Consider the following 20,876-nt stretch of genomic DNA (forward strand, 5'->3'; position numbering starts at 1 on the left):
TAAGGCAATAATTTGTTTTTTTCAACTGTCATGTAAACGTACTGACTTTTTTGTTTCTCCGGAAACACTTCTGGTGTGTTGTGTCTTTGTGTTTTTGTTTGTTTGTTTTTGCAGTGGGTTGAGCTGTCTGGGCCACCATAGTTTTGACCTGGATCAGATCCTAGCAGACGTATCTGAACTGTTAAAGCAGTTAGCATCTTTTATTTGTTTGTTCGCTTGTGGTTTACACAGTGTTAGTGTTTGTACTGATGCAAACTGTTGCTCTCTGCACATGATAAGGTTTCAGGTTTATCATCTGTCACTGGTTCACTGCAGATCGAGGCAGGAAACACACAGTTTTCTCATGATCTGTCCTGTATAACATAAAATAAAAACACTCTATTGACGTCTTATCAAGGTTAAAACTTGATGTTCATCGGCAGAGAATAACAATCACGGCTGCAGCTGAGACGTCAAGCTGCATTAAACCATATTTATACACAAACAACGGATCAAATGACACCGAGACTTGACCTCATGTGTTCGTCTGAGTGTCTAAGAACAACGCAGACGAAAAGGCCCTGAAAGCAGCGTGTTGTAATCCTCCGTGATCTGTCTGACTGCAGCCGAGCTCAGAGAGGATGTATACACACCGGGCTTCCTGTCGCCCACCATATGGACGACGCATTAAACCTATTAACATCATGTAAACTAAAAAAGACAGGAAAGGAAACACAGAGAGAGAGATAGATAGATAGAGGAGGGCTGAGATCCTGAACGCCTCACGAACGCCATATTTGGATTATGTGTCACACCAAAGGTACCAAGAGAAGAGCGGAGCGGAGCCAAGAGAGTTTATATCTCAGCATCGTCCCCTGTGACCCCTCCTTGTTTGGACTAATGTTACAGTGCAGTACGGCGCGCAGGCAGGGGGAGCGGCCAGGAAGTGCGTTAAATGTGCTGTAATCACAGATATTCCCGTCAGGCTGCAGCAGTTGAAGAGGCTGATAAAGTAAAAAAAAAAAAAAAAACTAGGCCGCTCTGCTTCTACCTGTCTGTCATCGCCTGCTGGACTGAGAGGAGGGGGGAGGAAGAGGGGGAGGAGGGGGCAACAGGGCGACACATTATCACTCTCCTGGATGTTTCAACAAACGGTGCAGCCGAACAAATATTATTTATGTTTCCATTGATATATCTTATAGTGGAAATATGATCCTCACATCTTCTGATAAGATCATACGTGACTCACAGGCTCAAAGATTTACACACTACAACAACCACTGTGCTCTATATCAACTTTTTCTTGAAATTTTACCACTTTTGTCTAGAATTTTTAAACTTTTTTTTTTCTTTAAGAAATTATTTTTTAGAAATGTTAACCACTCTTTCTAGAATTTTTTTTAAAACTTTTTTTGGAGGGGAAATTTAACCACTTTTTTCTAGCAAATTTGTAACTTTTTTCTTTTCTTTTTTTTGAAATCTTACTTTTTCCCAGAAATTTCTCTACAATATTTCCAAAAAATTCACACCATTGGCCCTAATTTGAACGTACATTGACTAAGTAACATTCTTCAGTCTCAGAACAAATATTTGTTTATTTCTGGTGTTTGCTTCAAAATTTTGTCCAATGGGGGTCCGTGGTCAAATTTGTGTCAATTTAGGAGTCCTTGATGTAAAAAGGTTTGATAACCACTGCTCTTTATAATCCACTATTTTATAACCTATGACAGTAGATGTTGGTGGAGCCACTTCAAGTCAGGCTGCACAGTTACATGCACCGTGTTTGATGTAAGTTTGATAAAGATGAAATGTGCCACAACATCACTCATCATCATTGTGCACTGATTGTACCGTAAGTGGTGTGTTGCTATAGGGATGCCTAAATCTTAAAAGTCAAGGGACATGTTTTTTTGGTGTTGTTTTGTCTGTTATTTTGTGGTGCTTTTTTTTTTCTTAAATATTTTTAAGCGCAAATTAAAAGCAAAAGAAACCATTCCAACTGAAATTTCATATTACACTTGTAATATCTAGACATATAATCTCAATATGATGTTTTATCGTGCAATGAAGTCCTAATTACAAGTTCGCTTTCACAAGATTTTGAAAAAGAAAGTCCAGACATCAATGTTTTCAGCATTTGGAGTTAAATGAAAGTCGCCTGACAACAGAAAGAGTTGAAACTGTTCTGAAACATATTTTGCACATTATATCATAAAAAAGAAAACGGTCCTCAGGCCTCAGAGAATGAGTTACACTCTCTGCAGCTCTGTGCAGTGTTTACAATAAAAGCTGTGGCCAGTGGAGTGGGTGTGTCCTCCTCATGACGAACAGTGGAGTTTACAGTGTGATCCCAGAGTCGAAGAATGTCTGACAACACACAGGACAACACCTACTTTTAATGACCCGCAGCTAAAAGCCTCTGTCTTTGTAACAACCACTGCTCTGTAAATATATATATAGTATATACATATAAACGTATAGTTCTCCTCTTGTTGCTGTGACTTTTCGCCGTGCAGACTGTGTGTGTCACATTAGGCGTAGGCGGCCTCTCTGCAGTCACACCACCCCGACTCTAAATCCAATTTGGTTAAATTCAATTTCATGTTTGTGCAGTTCAACAATCGACGACGACAACGAGAGAGACGACTGAGAGAGAGTGTGTACGTACGTAAAGTGAATTTTAAAGTGACTCAGCCACAGCAGGGATGAATTGTTGTTCACTTGTTTTCTGCAGATCTGAATTTCACTCGTGGGTTTGAGCCAATGCAGATTATCAAACAATAAACAGGAAAAATATCACATTTGTTGAAAAATACTGAAAATGTTGCAGTGAGCAAAAGTTTTCATGACGTAATGTGAGACGTCCACTAATCAGCCACAACATTAAAGTTTGAGTTTGATCCATATATCAAAATATTCTAAATCTTAAACTGAATATTGATAATAACTCTTCCTGTACAGTGTTGTCTGCTTCTCCACAATCACTGAAACAATGGAGCATTTATTGGACGACAAATTATTTATTAGTTTTGTCCTGTCGTCTCTGTCTTTGTTCATCATGTGTTTAGTTAGTTATAATCTACATTTGTCTCTTTAACCATGAGAATTAAACAAGTCTGTGGTTGTTTGACCTTTACTGGTTATGAGGTGTAAGTGTTGGAGGTTGATTTGATTAATATAAATATCATAAAATACAAATTGAAAGCCAATTAGGTGAGAAAAAAAACGCACACAGGTGACAGGTTCATTCAGATTCCTAGGTTTTTTGATTTAAAACATAATATATGGATTCAGTTAAGAAAAAAAACTAAATAGCCAGCAAATTGTGTGTGAACTGTTGCACCAAATACTTGGATATAAGATCCCTATGAGTTGTGGAGTCAAGTGTGATGGGGAACGACAGATCTGTTGTTACTGCTGGTTGCAAGTAAAAAAAAGAAAAGCAATTACATTAAACTCTGGGAGAGTAGAAGAAGCACTGACCAAAGGATCAATACCTAATTAAATTCAATTACTGAAGAAATTTACAAAATGGAAAAAACTGATGCATAAAACTAAGTTTACAAGAAACATGACTGGACGATTTCCTCAAACTGAGAAAAGGAGAAACAGACGGATGCGTCGTCTGTTATATGATTATGTTTTTCTATATTATTGATCTGTATGTGAATAAACATTAAAGCCCCAGTGTGTAACTTATTTGGCTTTTTATTAGCAAAAATCAAATATTGCTTTCATAAATAAGTATTTCACTGAAGTCGAATCACACCTGCATACAAATGAAAGCTTTAACCTTAGAATGAGTTGTTACAAGTCGTTACAAATACATAAGTGGGCGACGCACCGAACCGAGGCGGCCATGTTGCATCGCCATTTTTTATGTTCAGCGTAACCGTAGGTAACCACGGAAACTCAGCGGAGCTGTCGGCTCGGCCTGTTAAAACTGTCACCACTGTGTAGTGTGAGGAAGAGGAGGCACTGATGTTGCATTCAGGTGCAGTCAGGCAGACGGCCGTCGGCAAACCAACCGGATGTCATTTTACTCCATGAGAGAAAGACGGTAAAACGTGGGTCAGGTAAACAATACGACATCACCATGACAACATATTGTCACGCCTGTATTGTTTTGCCTCGTGCTGGCCGACCACTTGTTTACATAGACGCTTGTTTATCCTGTTACATGCAGCGTCTGTTGTCTGTCTGACGTCTGCCCGATTTCACGTGAATGCAACATCAAGAATTCCTTTCCGATATGCAACCGCACCGCTAGATGGGGGGAATTCCTACACATTATACCTTTAAGTATATCGCCCAACAGCTCATGAAACCTCAGAAACACACACACACACACACACACACACACACACACACACACACACACACACACACACACACACACACACACACACCACACACACACACACACACACACACACACACACACACCACACACACACACACACACACACACACACACACACACACACACACACACACACACACACAGACAAAAAGTGAAGGATGAACTCCACATCAGGTTATTTCATGTTTTACATCCTCTGAGACGACAGAGAGTCACTGTCACCGTCTCGTTCCCTCTGAGACCTCAGAGCCGAACGTCCCCTCCATCATCATCATCATCATCATCATCATCATCATCATCATCATCATCATCATCTTCATCATCATCATCTTCATCTATCTATCTATCGATCTGCTGCGTCAGGATGTTCACGGGGAAACGGAGCAGAACGAGCTGGAAGCTGCAGGACGACGCTGATTTAGATATCAGAGGAACAGAGATGGTCTGCAGAGCGAAGAACCGAGGAGGAGGAGGAGTCCGTCCTTTGTTGCCTTCGTCCTTACTTCTTCCTTCCTCTTTTGATCTAATTGGCCCAATCTGTTACCTCCCTTCATCTTTCTTTCCGTCCTTTTCCCTTCCTTCTTTCCACAATCATTTTTCCCTTCCTTCCTTCCTTCCTTCCTTCCTTCCTTCCTTCCTTCCTTCCTTCCTTCCTTCCTTCCTTCCTTCCTTCCTTCATGCTTCCTGCCTTCCTTCCTTCTTTCTATTTGTCCATCCTGCCTTCCTTCCTTCTTTCCCTTCATTCCCTTCGTCCTTCCTTCCTTCCTTCCTTCCTTCCTTCCTTTTTTCCGTTCGTCCTTCCTTCCTTCCTTTTTTCCCTTCGTCCTTCCTTCCGTCTTTCCTTTCTTCCTTCCTGCCTGCCTTCCTTCCTTCCTTCTTTCCCTTCGTCCTTCCTTCCTTTGACCCAGGAGGACAACAGGAGGGTTAAACTGTCAGATTTCTACTTTTACTTGGGCTTTTATTGTGAAAATCCTGAAAGCTGGAGGTTAGCAAAATAAAAGTTCTGCAAGACAACAACAACAAACTGACCGCTTTCTGTAAATCAGATGATCGAGAAATCTGATTAAAAGTGAGATGTTGTTTCACACAATGTGCTCTTAGTGTGTGTGTCTGACTCTCTGTGTGTGTGTGTGTGTGTGTGTGTGTGTGTGTGTGTGTGTGTGTGTGTGTGTGTGTGTGTGTGTGTGTGTTTGTGTGTGTGTAGTGGCCCCAAACAGTTGTTGGTTGCGTCCCTGAACGACCTCTAGAGGGTCACATTAAAGGTCACCGTCTACTGGTGAAACTGAAACTGGGAAATCATAGCGCCGGGAAAAGTTTTCCAATGAACGACGTGAACGCTGAATATTCCAAGCCGAACATGAAGGCATCACATAAATAAATAAATAAATAAATAAATAGAGCTATTTATTACTGCATTACTGATTCACATCTGCATTTGAAGGCATCACAATACAATAAAGAGTCTCTTCCCCTGATTGAATCTCACTCTTGATATCAAGACGCTGCTGCTTTGTCAACAACAACCAGCTGATGGATAATGCTTTTAATCTGATAACACACACACACACACACACACACACACACACACACACACACATGCTACTCTTCAAATCTTGAGGGAAATTACATCAGAAAACAGTCAAGTCACCGGGAAACAAGACAATAAGAAGCGGGACAATAAGAGGGAGCAGTGATTATCTCACAGGGACAGAGGAGCTTATCCTCTTCCTTCAGACACTCAACTCACTGTAACTCCTCAAATAGAGACGACAACAAGGCTGAAAGTCAAAGACAGAGGAGAAAAAGTGTAAAAAAAAGAAAAGAAAAAGTGTAAAAAGTGAAGTTAAAGTGAAGTTAAAGCTCCTGGTTCTGGTTCTCACCTTTTTGAGCCAGGAGAAGTGTCTGTAGAAGTCAATAGGAGTCTCCATGCTCCCGGCCCATCGCTGCCTCTCTGCTCCGGGTTTATGTCCGATTTTATCTCACTGTGTGTGTGTGTCTGTGTGTGTGTAACACAGCCGGACAAAGACTGAGTGTGTTCTTGAGTTTGTAGCATGTGAGCACTGTCAAGTAAGTAAGTGTGTACGAGTGTGTGTGTGTGTGTGTGTGTGTGTGTGTGTGGCGGCAACATTCACAGCTGTGGAAGAGGAGGAGGGCGTTTTACGATCTCTGAGTGAGACAACTCCCCCGTGTTTTGTCCTCCCTCCTCCTCCTCCTCCTCTTTTTTCCTTTTCCTCCTCCTCTTCTTCTTCTTTCAACGCTTCTTTCTTCTTTTCCTTCTTCTACTATCACTCTTTCCGCTCCGCCGCTCCGCTCTCTCCACTTTCTCTCTCGCTGCTTCCTCCTCCTCCTCCTCCTCTTCTCTTCTCACCCATGTCCTGGTTGGAGTTGTTCCTCCTCTCCTCCTCCTGCCAAACTCCCCTCCTCTCTTTCTTTCTTTCTTTCTTTCTCTATTTCTTTCTTTTTCTCTCTCTTTTGCTTCACTTCAGAGCCACTTCCCCTCTTTTCTTTTCTTCTCCCTCCTCTCTGAGGTCCGTCTGACAGCCAAATGGCCGAGCCCAAAGAGAGAGAAAAGAAAGGAGGGGGCTTGTGTTTTTCTTCTTTCCTTGTCATCTGTTTGCATCTGAGTCTCTCTCTCTCGCTCTCTCTCTCTCGCTCTCTCTCTCACACACGCACACACACACACACACACACACACACACACACACACACACACACACACACACCCTAAATCAGCAGCATCTAATGTCGGACACACACAACAAAGCTGTGATGTCAGCACAAACACCGACCCTGCCAGATCTCTCTCCCTCTCCTTCGCTTATGCTCTTTTTTAATTAAGTTACGCTCACAAGAGCCTGGAGACTTCAAAACACACACACACTGCAGGAGCAAAAGACTTTCTCTCTTTCTCTCTCTCTCCCTTTCTTCTCTATGTCACTCAACCTCCCTCTCTCTCTCTCTCTCTCTCTCTTGAGCCCATCTGTCCATCTGATGTTTGCATCCATTTGCTCAGGTTCCAGCTTTCTGTGTGTTTTCACTATTGCTGTAACTCTGAATGAAAGGCTCATTTGCCCACACACACTCTCTCTCTCTCTCTCTCTCTCTCAATGTTACGAGAACTATGTTTCCAAAGCATCAAGAATCAATGAAACAAAAACAAATACAACTCACAGAATCAAATATATACAAATAAAATAAAAATAAAAAGTATATACAGTATATATTTATACTGTATACCCTACAGTATATGCGTGCGTGCTGATGAAGTGCTGTCTCTCTCTTATACAAAGATTGGGTGTCATTACAGTAGGTAAGTTGTTATATACTGTATAATGAAAAATATATATACAGTTCATATTAAATGATGATGATGATGATAATAATAATAATCATACATAGAACAAAGAACTAACTTGACAAATTGTGGATCTTCTCCCAGACAGACTTGTTGTTTACAGACTCTTAATTCTCTGGGCTTCCATTCTTTCTTATGCCGAGTTTTTTCAACCTGTAGTTGATGGTCGCTGACCAGATATTGTGCTCTCTCTCTCTCTCTCTCTCTCTCTCACACACACACACACACACACACACACTGTCCAACACAACACTAACTGTTGACTTTATGCTCATTTGCATGCCTGTATAAGTTTCACTGGAGACACGTTCGTCACAGGGTCTCAACTTCCTGCCTGTAACACACTCATCACGCTTCCTGTGTTTACATGTGTGCATCAGTGTGTATATGTGTGTGTGTGTGTGTGTGTGTGTGTGTGTGTATATGTGTGTGTATGTGTGTGTGTGTGTGTGTTTCACGGTGGATTATCCCCCGGAGAGAGGCCTGCAGGGTGCAGACTAATTGAGGAGCACAAGTGGCTTTAATCCTGTTGCTCCGGGTCAGCAGGGGAGAGGAGGGGGGAGGGGAGGGGAGGGGCAGGAAAGGAGGAGGTGGGGGGAGAAGGAGGGAGGAGGAGGTGGGAGGACGAGGATGAGAGGGAGCAGCCGACCCTGCGCACACGAAGACCGCCTTGATAATCTGCCAGGCTTTTGTTCATCATGAGCTATTGAAATTCACCGACCACGTGAAGTTTCTGCCGAGGAAACACTGACGTCTGTGGAGCAACACGGAGCGACACGGACGGGCGCCGTTTCTCTGCTCTGTAAGTTTCTCAAATGCAACTTTTATTTTTGTGCAGCCTTGTGCATCTTCATCTCTGACCTCATGACCAACTCTGACCTCATATCATGTGCAGATATAATGGAGAGAGCAGGAAATGTAAAAACTGCAGTTTTGGGTGTAAAAAATAAAGAACTGGCACAAAATAAATTTGGGGTTTTCCAGAAGACATTGATATCAGATAAGTGGTAAAAAGGTTTGACTAATTCATTGCTACTGGACTTTCATTAAATGTATCACACATGAAAATATGCAAAAATGTCATTATATTAAGCAACTATACAAGTCCGGTCGCTTTTCCTCTGTTTTGCTAACCCTCCTCCCGGCCATGTGCATTTGTTTACAACGAAGCCAACGAGAAATCAATCAGTCGAGTGGTAGATAACATTATATATAATATATGTATGATGTTACAACGTGTATATTTGTGTAGTTTTATCTGTCATAAACAACAGATTACAGGTTACGGGGCGCGTTTGTGTCGTGGTGTGAAGAGACGAGAGCTGGGACACCGATCTTACAGTTTTCAGCCAAGAGACACTAGGTGGAAGGCAGAGAGCCTCCAGTCTCCCTGGAACTTGTTACAACTCATTTATTAAACCATCACAATGACTCCAATGCTGATTAATTAAGGTAAAAATGTAGCAAATCCTGCATAGTTCCTCTTTAATCTATGGACACAGGACTGTGATTGACTGAAATGTCAAAATCTTTATGAAACAGTAAAACTACAAACATGTACTGTAAGTGTGTGCGACCATCTTGCTGGTGTAACCGCTCTATTCTGGGAGATTTGTCGCACCTCTTCATTTGTATTGTGTGGTCATCTAACATCTTGGTTAGAAAGGCCGAGTTAACCCTCCCATCATGATACAACTACCCCGTTGACATGTACATGCAAAACAGAGGAGGGGGGAGGGGCTGAGGGCTAAAAACTCAACCAAAACTCAGGACTGAATGAGGAGCACATGACCTATTCTTCTCATTCATTCATCGTCTCTCTTCCTTCATTTCTCCACCGTCCACTATTTATTTATTTGAGAAATTAAACAGCTTGAGAAACCAGTAAACACCTCCTGCAGCCGTTTCTCTCTACATCATCTGATCCAATCAATCTGCATCTGGCTCCTATTTGTTTGTATTTTCAGAAGCCTTTTCTCTTTTTGCAGCAGCAGCACACGTACAACGAGAAAAAACCTCATGCACTAAAAAGAATAAAAACATCTGCACAGAAACATTATCAAGTCAGAGTGAATAATTACCATAAACACATCTGGAGGATTTTTACTATTGCAAAAACAGTGAGTTTTTTACTTGCAGGTGGTCACATTGATGTTCTGCTGTTTAATTTGAATGAAATGAGTTTTAAATAAGTTTAATTTCTGCTCCAGTGGAGTGAAACAGACACTTAATGACTGATTAAAGAGTTGTAGGCCGGCCGTTCAAAGTTATAAAGTAAAGACAGACAACAGACGGAGTGAGTCCGGTCAGTGCAACATGTGAGACATCTGCTGTCGAAACAATGTAGGAGCTGAAGCAGCAGCTGAACCAGATCCAGGATCCACTTTTCCTTTCTTCTTTTTTTTAAACACAGCACTGCACTGAGAACAGCAGCCTCTGCAGGACAAAGCTCAGCAACAGCAACAGCAACAAAGCCACAGCGTCTACAGACAGCAACAGCTGCAGGTCAGTGAACCCACAGGAAACGAGACACACACACTTTAAATAAGTTATAGGGAAAAAAATACACAAGATTGCACTGAGTGATGTGGTTTAAAAAATAAGAGTTGTTTGGATTCTTGCAGCGCGTTGAAGAAGTTTGTTTCTTACCTCAACCGTCCTGAGCAGCTCAGTTCAGTTTCCTTCACAAAGAGTCAAACTAAAGCACCTCATGTCCAAACAAGAGAGCGAAGGGAGGGTGTGAGAGGAAATGAAAGAGAGTGGAGGAAAGCAGAGAGAGAGGGAGAGAAAGAGAGAGTGAGGGAGAGAGAGAGAGATGTAAAATGTTGAGGGATGTAAACAAGTGAGAGCAGCTCCAGGACGGACTGAGGGTGTGAGGGAGGGAGCTCAGCTCAGCACAGGAAGTTGATAATAAGCCGAGTTGTAATAGTTTCCCTGAGGAGAAGAGTGTGGACCACGGCCAAACTCTCACTCCCCCTCCCTCTCTCCTTCCATCCCTCCCTCTCTCTGTCTCTATGGATATTATATGAAAGGAGGGAAAGGAAGGAAAGGAGGAGGGAAGGAAGGAAACAAGGAAGGAAGACCTAATGAGCTGTGAGTTCATCCTCACAGAGAGATGTAAAATTTCCCTCCTCTCCCTCTGACCTCTCGTCTGACCCTCAGGTCTGAGCATGAGTTTGATCCTATATTTAAGAGGAACTATACAAGTCCGGTCGCTTCTCCTCTGTGTTGCTAACCCTCCTCCTCCTCTCGGCCATGTGCATTTGTTTCTGCCGAGGAAACACTGACGTCGCCTGTAGATTAACACGGAGCAACACGGACGCTGTTTCTCTGCTCTGTAAGTTTCTCAAATACAACTTCACCATCTTCATCTGTGACCTAATGACCAACTCTAACTTCATACCATGTGCAGATATAGTGGAGAAAGCAGGAAATGTAAAAACTACAGGTTCTTGGTGTTAAAAAAAAGAAAAAAAGAAAAAAAAACTGGCACAAAATAAATGTGGGGTTTTCCAGAATACTTGAGTCCAATCCAATTTCCAACACATACCCCGCCATCATTCATCTACTCTCTGCCCCTTGCAACAGGGGTAATATTCCCCTTCATAATACATTGATATCAGATAAGTGGTAAAAAGTTTCGACTAATTCATTGCTACTGGACTTTCATTAAATGTATCACACATGAAAATATGCAAAAATGTCATGAAATTTAGCAACTATGCAAGTCTGTTCGCTTTTCCTCTGTTTTGCTAACCCTCCTCCCGGCCATGTGCATTTGTTTACAATGAAGCCAACAAGAAATCAATCTATGGAGCGGTGGATAACGTTAAATAGCCTATCATATATGATGTTACAACGTGTATTTTTGTGTAGTGTTATCTGTCATAAACAAGAGATTACAGGTTACGGGGGGTGTTTGTGTGCTGCAGAGATGAGAGCTGGGACACCGGGTCGGAGGCTCTGATCTTTTTTTTTTTTTTTTTTTTGATCTGGTTTTCAGCCAAGAGACGCTAGGTGGAAGGCAGAGAGCCTCCATTCTCCCTGGAACAAGTTACAAGTCATTTATTAAACCATCACAATTAATCCAAAACTGTTTAATTAAGATAAAAATGTAGCAGAGTTCCTCTTTAACTTCTCCTTATATGAGTTTGGACACGTCCACAGACTGACGGTTCATGCTCACGCCTTCATCCCTTCAGTTACATCACAGTAAAACGAGAGTCTTAAGAGCCGGCGGTTGTGTAAAAAAAACCTCTGATGAGACACACAGAGCCTCTGTTTGCTAATGTGTTTTCTGAGAAACTCTGAGCAGGAAGAAAAACACTGTAACTCTAAAACATAAATAATAATCTCCGCTCAACGTGAAACAGCTGCTTCATTTAGTCGTCAGTTAGTTCGTCGTGTGTCGGAGCTTCACGACGGCTTCACTTATGTAACCTGAGCATCACCAGGCGATCGGAGAGCAGAGGTGGAAACAACATTTACTCACAGTGACATGTGACCCAGGGGTCGTTCCTAAAAACAGCTGAGTCATTGCAGAGGTTATGGAAAATAATGGATTTGCATTTATATTGTACTTTTCTAGTCTCTACTATGACACAAAGTTACACCACTTGTTATATATGCTGCATTTCTATCCAACTGTTCACATGCTGATAATACATTGGAGGCAAAGTTTGGGAAACTTCAACATCTGGACTGGAGGAGCAGGGGATCGAACCACCGCCCAACACGCTCTGCCTCCTCCACCCACATTAATTAATAAAGATTGAATCAATTTCCTATGAATTCCTTCTTCATGCTGACTTATTAAAGCTCAAACTTCTGCATTATTGAGCGTGTGGTCGCTTTGAGTGAGAGCTGGTTGAGAATATACAGTAACTGCAATAAACCAACATTTATTATTATTTATTTACATATTTATTACTTCTTTATGCCATTTTTTCTATCCTTTTTTGACCTGAACAGTTATTTACTTATTTACTTTTTATTCATTTTTTTATATTTCTTATCTATTTTCTAGTGTTTCCTCACTTCAGATTGTTGAGTGTAAGATGGTGAGGGGATATCTTTTGTGTCAACTGTTTTGTGTAAAGCACTTTCAGCTGCTTCTCTCTGCATGAAAAGTGCTCTGTAAATAAAGTTTGATTGACTGATTAAACATGCGACAGAGTTTTAGCTCCTCTTTGATTAATCTTGTATTAGTTTGGAGTTTCGTGGTGTCACATATTGGCAAGATGGCGACATCATGTGATGTCATGTAGGCCACCTCTGTTTTTTATTTAAAGGTGACATATTATGCCCCCTTTCCACAAATTAAAATAGTTCCCAGGTGTCTTAAAGACACGTCTGTGACATGCTTCGGTCAAAATACCCCAAGGATCAAACATCACAGCTCTTTTCATCCTCTCAAAACAGCCCTGTTCAGAACGGCTGGTTTCAGTGCCTGTGCCTTTAAATGCAAATGAACCACTGCTTGCCCTGCCCCGCCCCTTCTACTGATACCAGGTAGGGGTGGGGTTATGCAAATTGAATACTAGTTACATAACTGGAAGAAAACTGAGGGAACAGCTCATAAAACCACGTGGATTTCAACCTAGGGAGTCTGAAATTTACAGATTTTGTTGTCAATTCTCACATTTTAGGGGCCGTAAGGCAAGACAAACACCCAAATATATGTAAAAGAGCCTTCAAATAGTGATATTTCCATAATTTGTCCACTGTAAAGTCTATAGTGTGATCAAACGCTGTGCAAAGTTCATGACAATGAAACGTGCTGCCCTGTCCACACAGGAGAAACTAGTGAATAATTAGGATTTAGACAACAGGTTTGTTCTGTGATACATAGCATCTAAGAAATATAGCAGCAGCTAAAGATAAAACCAAAGGACTCTCTCACAGGTGTCAGAATAAATTCAAGCGTTGGCTCCTTATTCGAGACAAATGTGTGAGAAAATAAACTGAAACATCCCAAACACGAAGCTTTGTGGGAATTAGAAAAACCAGACAGCAGCTCCTCGTGCTCCGAGAGCCAAACAAAACAAACATCCACAGTCTGGGCTGATTCATTCTCAGATATTTCGTCTCACCAAAGACGACGATGATGGTCATAAATGGCAAAAACCAGAAGTGCAAACTGCACTCAAATAACTCGTGTTGGGAAAACAGCTTGATACGATGCAGATGATGAATCACGTTTCCATTGACGTAGAAAGAAAAAGAGTTGAAAGACTCACGGTGCCGCTCTGGAGCCACTCGATCAGAGCCTGGGCCGTCTCCGTCTGCAGCTGCGCCCGCAGGTTGTCCCTCTGCTCCTGGTTGGGCTGCAGCTCCAGAGCCAGTTTGAGATCCTCGGCCAACTGGACGACCTGCAGAGGGCCGGCGCTGATGGGCGAGCCCAGGTCGTACATGCTGTTGGAGAACTCCACCGCTGCTGCTTTCGAACCTGGAGAGTTGTGGTTGGAGGAAATTCAAAATCAAGATCAATTTATTCAGTTTTTTTTTTTTTTGCAAGAATCCCTCAAACGAAGCTCTGAACACTGGAGAGAAGGACTGAGTCTAATCAGAGCCATACATCCTCCTCCTGAAGGTTTCCAAAGCGTCCATGTGTCACCTGGATCGTTTCCCTGGAACTAAAACATACTGTCAGACACACACACACACACACACACACACACACACACACACATACATACACACACACACACACACATACACATCTGGATGCACTCAAACGTCTCTGCAAAAACAGCCACACTTTACAGCGCCTGCATAAAGTGCACTAAGTTCGCAATTAATAAACACAACATAATAGGAATAACGCAAGTTTGGATAATGTCAGTGTGAATATCAGATCATGCTTCAAGGAGGTTATCGCTGAAAAACATAAAAAGTCCATGAAAACTTTATTGTCCAAGAGGTTTACAGTGAATATTTGTCATATTTCAGTGCTGTGGAGGAGACTGTGAGTATCACTGTGAGGCTGGATATTAAAAATGATGCTGAGACGTCCTGAGCAGAAGCTGCTGCGTTTTTACTGCACTGTTATATAATCCAGTAAGTTTTGGCTGGTCGAGGAGAATCCGAGCACAAAATGAGCAGAGACACTGAGACAGAACATGAACCCCATGAATCTCATGTTCATTTATCCGTCCAGGCTTCAGTTTATTAGAGCACAGAGGGAGAAAAAAACTTGTTGTTCATGCGCTGTCGACTCGGCTGAGTCTGGATCTGCAGCCGCCGCAGCGCCTCCAGCACACATTTGCACTCGATACCGCTCTGCTGTACATTTAGGAAAACACACGCAACGCTGTCATCATCTGTTCCACAGGGATTGGTCAACGGGCAAGTTACAGAGGAATGAATGAATGAATGACTTTTATTTCGATTATGTCTAAAATAAGTATCAACAAATCATAATATACAATTTTGAAAAGTAGTAAGAAGTATGATAGATATAGAAGCAGATAAGTAGATATCAAACTTTTCCACTGCTGTTTAAATCTCAGAGAGAAAAAAAAAGTGCTTGCTGGGTGTTTTGTTCCCTGCAGCAACTCAAGAAATCACATTTAAATTAAAATTTAAATTAAAAAATGTGCAGCTGTCACAGGAGAACAAAAGTACGGTGGCCCTGAGAGGTCAACACACTGCAACTTATTTGAGAAAACACGCACAAAGGACGCAAACGTGCTTCAAATACAGAAACCGGCTTCATTAATTTGTCAACACATGAGCTGCAACAGAAGTGTTTCCACGGGGACAGAAAAAAGTGATGGACCTGGCTAACGACTAACGCTAAACTAACAGTATACGTACATTTGAATTTGATTTGACTTTTTTTATTTTTTATTTGAACATATAAGCAAAAATATGTATTCTTTATACATATATACACAAAAGAGTGAGAAGAAGCAATGCTTAGGCTACTTAATCCCACCCTGTCTCCAAAAGTCATAAATAAATCCTTTATCCATTTATCCAGCTTCCTTAATTGTCTCGTGTTGCATTGTTGTTTACAACAGAAGAAAAAGAAAATAATATGTGAGGTATACCACTAACCGATGGCCGTCTTTGTAACTTCTCAAGTCAAAAAGCGTTGAAACAAAATCGCACCACAGGTGGGTCCGAGTCCGACACTCTTTTGTGTCCCCACCGAAACACTTCTGTTGTGATGTGAGTTTTTGTAGATGTTTTCTGAATTTGTACCACATGTAGGAAAGTGCTTAATTGCACCTTCGTATTTAACGACACTGTATCTGCACATTTTGGTCTGATTTAATATTTGTCTTTGTCTATTAAACCATGTGCGTCTGATGACTGACGTCCTGCTCTGTGTTTTCTGGAGGCCGCTGCACAGCGTGAGTGAAGGGAGTGGACGGTGGGGGGGTTAAAAAGTAGAGAAGTCAGTAAATGTGGACACGGTTACATCAACAGCATCCGAGTCATTAACCAATGGAGCAGCTTCCACTGTTATTCCCACAAGATGTTTAATCAGACAGAGGGAAAAAGAGAAAAGTCTTCATCATGGAACGTAATATGACCGACATATCTGCACCCTGTTGATAAGTGGCTCTAATTTCCTTGTTAGTGATTGGCTGATGTTATCACAAATGGGATTTTTAATGTATTTCTATTTGCGGTCACTGAGAGCTGGGGATGGCAAAAAAAAAAACTCAAGAGCACTCGATGAGATGAGGTCATTGGGTTTTTTTTCCTCTGAAACAGAGACAGAGCAGCGACGGTGAACGCTGCTCACTAGTTCACTGCTGCTTCATGTGAAACTGTCGCTGTGTGTGTGTTGACCCAGAGGGAAGACGTGACACACAGTCCTGACGGAGCTGCAGTTTAATATCCAGTGATTATGTTTCGTCTAAAGTGTTAGTGTGTCACTCCTCTCTCTGTCTCTCTCTCGGTCTCTTCCCACATAAAGACTGTTGCACCACATTAAACATTTACTTCACTGTTAGTTCATGTTGTTGGACAAGGCCGAAGTGGCTGCAGCAAACATGACTCGACCGACTGATACAGGATTATTGGAGCTGACACCGATGTCAGGGAGCAAAAACTTTATATAACTGATTAACTGGATGATACAAAACAGCTTTTACCCCAGAGCTGCCTGTCATCACTGCACATTAAAGGGATAGTTCAACATTTTGGCAAATTGACCCCTTGCCATAATCCCTATAGCTTTAGGAGTAGGTTCGTTACCTTTAATAGGTAAATTCATGCAAAACCACTGAAGCGCGTTACCTTCAGGGGCAGTTTTTCATCAAGCAGTCTCTGCATTTACCTCTAAAACAACTCTGTCTGGTAACGTTCTGTTATTATCTCATAGCGTGGTGAATGTGCAGCTCACAACTTGTCCACCAGAGCGTTTTGGAGTTGTTGGATTGTGTATTTTATGAGTTTGATGAGGGAAACCAAGACATCCCATGAGCCTCCGTAGCGTAGCTCTGAGCAGCTCACGGCTCTGCTCCACCGTTCTAAAAATAGCTTGCACTGACAATTAAAGGTAACGACCTACTCCTAAAACTATAGGGAATATGGTAATGGGCTAATTTGCCAAAACTGTTGAACTATCCCTTTAATCTAAAGGGCACTACTGCATATTGTTGAGCTGAGAGTTTTTACCTCAATTTCATTTTACTTGTGCAATGACAGTAAAGATACTCTGATTCTCATATTCCTTATGCAAGCACTTTTTTTTTTGCAATGATCTCTCAAATGTTGTTACAAACAAATCTATAGCAGAGGTTCAACATTTTACTGTTTAACAATAAATAACATTATTATCCAAAATGGCTTCAGTGCAGCAGTGCAGTAAACTGTTGGAAAACATAAACAAAATGAAAATATACAACTATAAAAATGGGAAAAAGCCTCCACTGCACATTGGACCAGACCTTTATAAATCATCATAAACTACAAACTTACGTACATATACCACATTGTTTTTCTGTATTGGATGAACCAATGCAAAGTCCTCATTCAAACTCACACTTTTCAGCTCACCTGAAAAGTTTGAAGGCACAAAAAAAGTGTTGACATCAGTTCTTATCGGCCAACACGAACACTGATACTGATAATTATGAGAAAAACTAGTGTTTAAAACACAAATACTGCACATTATCATACAAAATGATGCCGCGAGTGTCAGTATTGACCACATGGGAACCAGCTGTTAGAGAAGATCAAACTGGTTACAGTTTAAAAAAATAATAATCATGAGAGAAAATAAGGCCTTGATGAAGCAGAGTAGAAATAAGTGTGCAGACCAACGTACATCCTTATATTTGAGCGTGATATCAACTGAACCTTTTGCCCAAACGAAGAATGCAAGATAGAATAGAAATGACGAGGGATTAGAAGTTGTTTTGTTGATTCAGATCCTGTAGTTTAAATCCAAATTTTTATATATTTATGTTTGTCAGGTTGTCATTATTGAGGAAATCTGCAGTACGGCTACAAAAACAACGCACAAACGCTGCTGCTCTGGTGGCGTTAACTCCTTTAACACTGCAGTGAGTCCATTAAGGCAGAGAGACAGAGGATCCAGCTGTGCTGCAATCATCAGCAGCAGATGTTGCTTCCTCTCCCCTCCCTTCTCTCTCTCTCTCTCTCTCCACAGACTCTGTAGTAGTAGTGCTTACTGTACCTGCGATGATGTCATCCATCTGCTCCAGCGCCGCCTCCAGCATGTGACTGGCCTCCGTTTCCATGGTGATGGCGGGAAGCATCAGATCTCAGCGACTCTGATGAGCTGCAGAGAATCAGAAAAGAAAATAATGTTAAACTTGTTACTAGTCTCATCTAGTCTGCGACAGGCGACAGGTCCGACGTAAATGTTATAAAATCTCGTCTGCATTTTGAAGCATGACAATAACTTGTGTTTTAAAAAACATTGTACATGTTTCAGAGTCTGTGTTTGCTGTGCGCTACTTCCTCCTCCTCCTCCCATCCTGCTGTGGATGCTCCAAACAACTCTAATCAAATCAGGATAATGTTTCTCATTTGCTCAGTAACTTCCTATGGACATCGAAAATCATCTAACGCTCAGAAACAAAAACACAAACACCTGAAAACCTTGAGTTCTCTTCTTTTTTTCTTATTCTGTCACCAATAGAAAGACAATTAAACATTTGAGAGTGACGATGTGGTGATGGATTGATGACGAATGATTATTTAAAGCTGCAGTCAGGCTGTCATTGTTGCACACAGCAGTGGTACAAGTTGTTGTGTATAGATTTAGCATTAAAGCAGGTGAGGAGGGGCAACATGGATTAATGTTAACATGTTATCTCTCTGTTAACTGCAGCTGTTTGTTGTATAAATCACATGCCCCATGTGCCCTTTAGCGCAGAGCTGCAGGAGGCCGCCTCTAATTTCCAATAATCTCTTTTTTCTGCTTGTCTCAGCTTTTTTACTTTTTTTAAAAAGTAAAAGCAAGTGTTACATTTTTACAGATGTTGCTGCAGTTCCTCTCGGTCGCCAGCAGAGGTCCAGAAAGTTCACAGATTTCCAGATGCAACTTTTTGTTTGGCTCTGCTTTCATCAACGAAGTGCTCACAGTGCTTATTTCTTTTTTATTTCATAACATATCCATCAAAAAACAAGCATGTAAGCGAACATGAAGTTTCTATACAGAGATCCAGAGGCTACTACACACTCATATATATGTAACGTCCCTCAAACTATTTCTTGGAGCAGGACTGACTTTCCTCCATCCATCCTCTCCGCCTGTGGTTGCCCCTCCGTCTACCTCGTCTCACGCTGCTGCCTGCTGCCCGTCCTCCCTCCGTCCCTCCCTCCCTCCCTCTCCGCTGTCATCCCGTCTTTCCCTGGCACTCGTCCTCCCTCCCTGTCATCTCTCCCTCAAGGCTCTCGTCCCTCTGTTCGGCTGTCACGCCGACTTAACAGACAAACAGACGTCGTCAACGTGCAGCAATCACCCAGAATGACAGCAATGTAATCGACTGACGCCTCCAGAGAAAGACCCCCTCCCCACACACACACACACACACACACACAGAGCAGCCCTAATGCTCGTCTTCATTAGCACCAACTTTCACAGCCGCCATGACAGCTGACACCGACAATCTGCATGAAAAACACAGTGAGCTTCTCGGATTTACCCCAATGTAACTGATTCATGTAATAGGTGCAAACAATCTCCAGCCGACCATTCCCATATGTTTTGGTTTTGTCCCAGGCTTGCCACATTTTGGTCTTTTAATACTCTTAGCACAGCATATAACACTAGTATCTATCTCTCCTGATCCTCTCTTGGCCCTATTTGGTTCCCCCCTGCGGCCTCTTGCCTCTAAAGTTATGCAAACTGTTCTTGCCTTCGCCACCCTGTTGGCCAGGTGACTCATACTTCTTAATTGGAAACACCCTCAACCTCCATCTCACAGCAGGTGGGTGAAATAGGTGCTACTGGCCATTAAACTTGAAAAGCTTAGATTTTCCCTCAATGGTTCCTTAGGTCCTTTTGAAAAGACTTGGAGACCTCTCTTAAATTATCTTGAATCTTTGACATCTCTGCCTGATTGCGACGACTGGGGAAAAAAATGATAGAATGGAAGTTTTCTCCGTCACGTTGTACTGTTATGTTGCTACCTGTGAAATTGTTTCCAATAACGAAAGTCATTTAAAAAAAACACAGTGAGCGCAGTTACAGTAACACGACATCGCTGTTGTTGTTGTGTGTGTGTGTGTGTGTGTCCCCTTCCCCATGATGCATCAGTATGTGTGTGTGTGTGTGTGTGTGTGCATGCATGGAGAAGTGTGCGTGTTCAATTTTATTGTTAATAATCACCAATGGCTCCGTATTAGTCTGGTTGGGACAAAGGGGGACAGCACCATTCAGACACATGACAGTGACTCTGTTCAGCAGCTCTGTGACAACACTTGACCTCAACAGAACAAAGGCCATCTATCTATCTGTGTGTGTGTGTGTGTGTGTGTGTGTGTGTGTGTGTGGGAGAGGAAGTAGTGGGTTGTATAGGACCCTCTGTTGTGTGTTAAGGTGCTCATACTGAGGTTATTGTGCAGCTCCGGCACCGAGCTGACGAGACAAACTGCAACAAGCTACAACCCACCGTCCACCCTCGCTCCCATGTTGCACAATCTGCACGACTGCTGTGTGTGGAAATGAGTGTGTGTGTTAGTGCT

General features: G+C 42.0%; 1 protein-coding gene across 5 annotated transcripts in view; it reads right to left on the minus strand.

Moving 5' to 3' along the window:
- ppfibp2b (PPFIA binding protein 2b) overlaps positions 1–20,876 on the minus strand; it is a 105,009-nt gene that overhangs the window by 63,409 nt on the left and 20,724 nt on the right. For 4 of the 5 annotated variants that reach the window (XM_085780103.1, XM_085780099.1, XM_085780098.1 and 1 more), the window contains exons 2-3: positions 18,358–18,462; positions 13,937–14,145 (exon numbers count right to left, since the gene is read on the minus strand). In XM_085780103.1, coding sequence (XP_085636229.1) covers positions 13,937–14,145; positions 18,358–18,439 — 291 coding nt within the window. In that variant the 5' untranslated portion in view covers positions 18,440–18,462. Of the gene's footprint in view, positions 1–6,222; positions 6,469–13,936; positions 14,146–18,357; positions 18,463–20,876 lie in introns of those variants that run through there. The other variant, XM_085780101.1, reaches the window with a different exon arrangement.

Source organism: Trachurus japonicus, chromosome 6 (genome assembly GCF_045865225.1).
Source record: "Trachurus japonicus isolate A0001 chromosome 6, Traja_1.0".
NCBI classification, from domain to species: domain Eukaryota; kingdom Metazoa; phylum Chordata; class Actinopteri; order Carangiformes; family Carangidae; genus Trachurus; species Trachurus japonicus.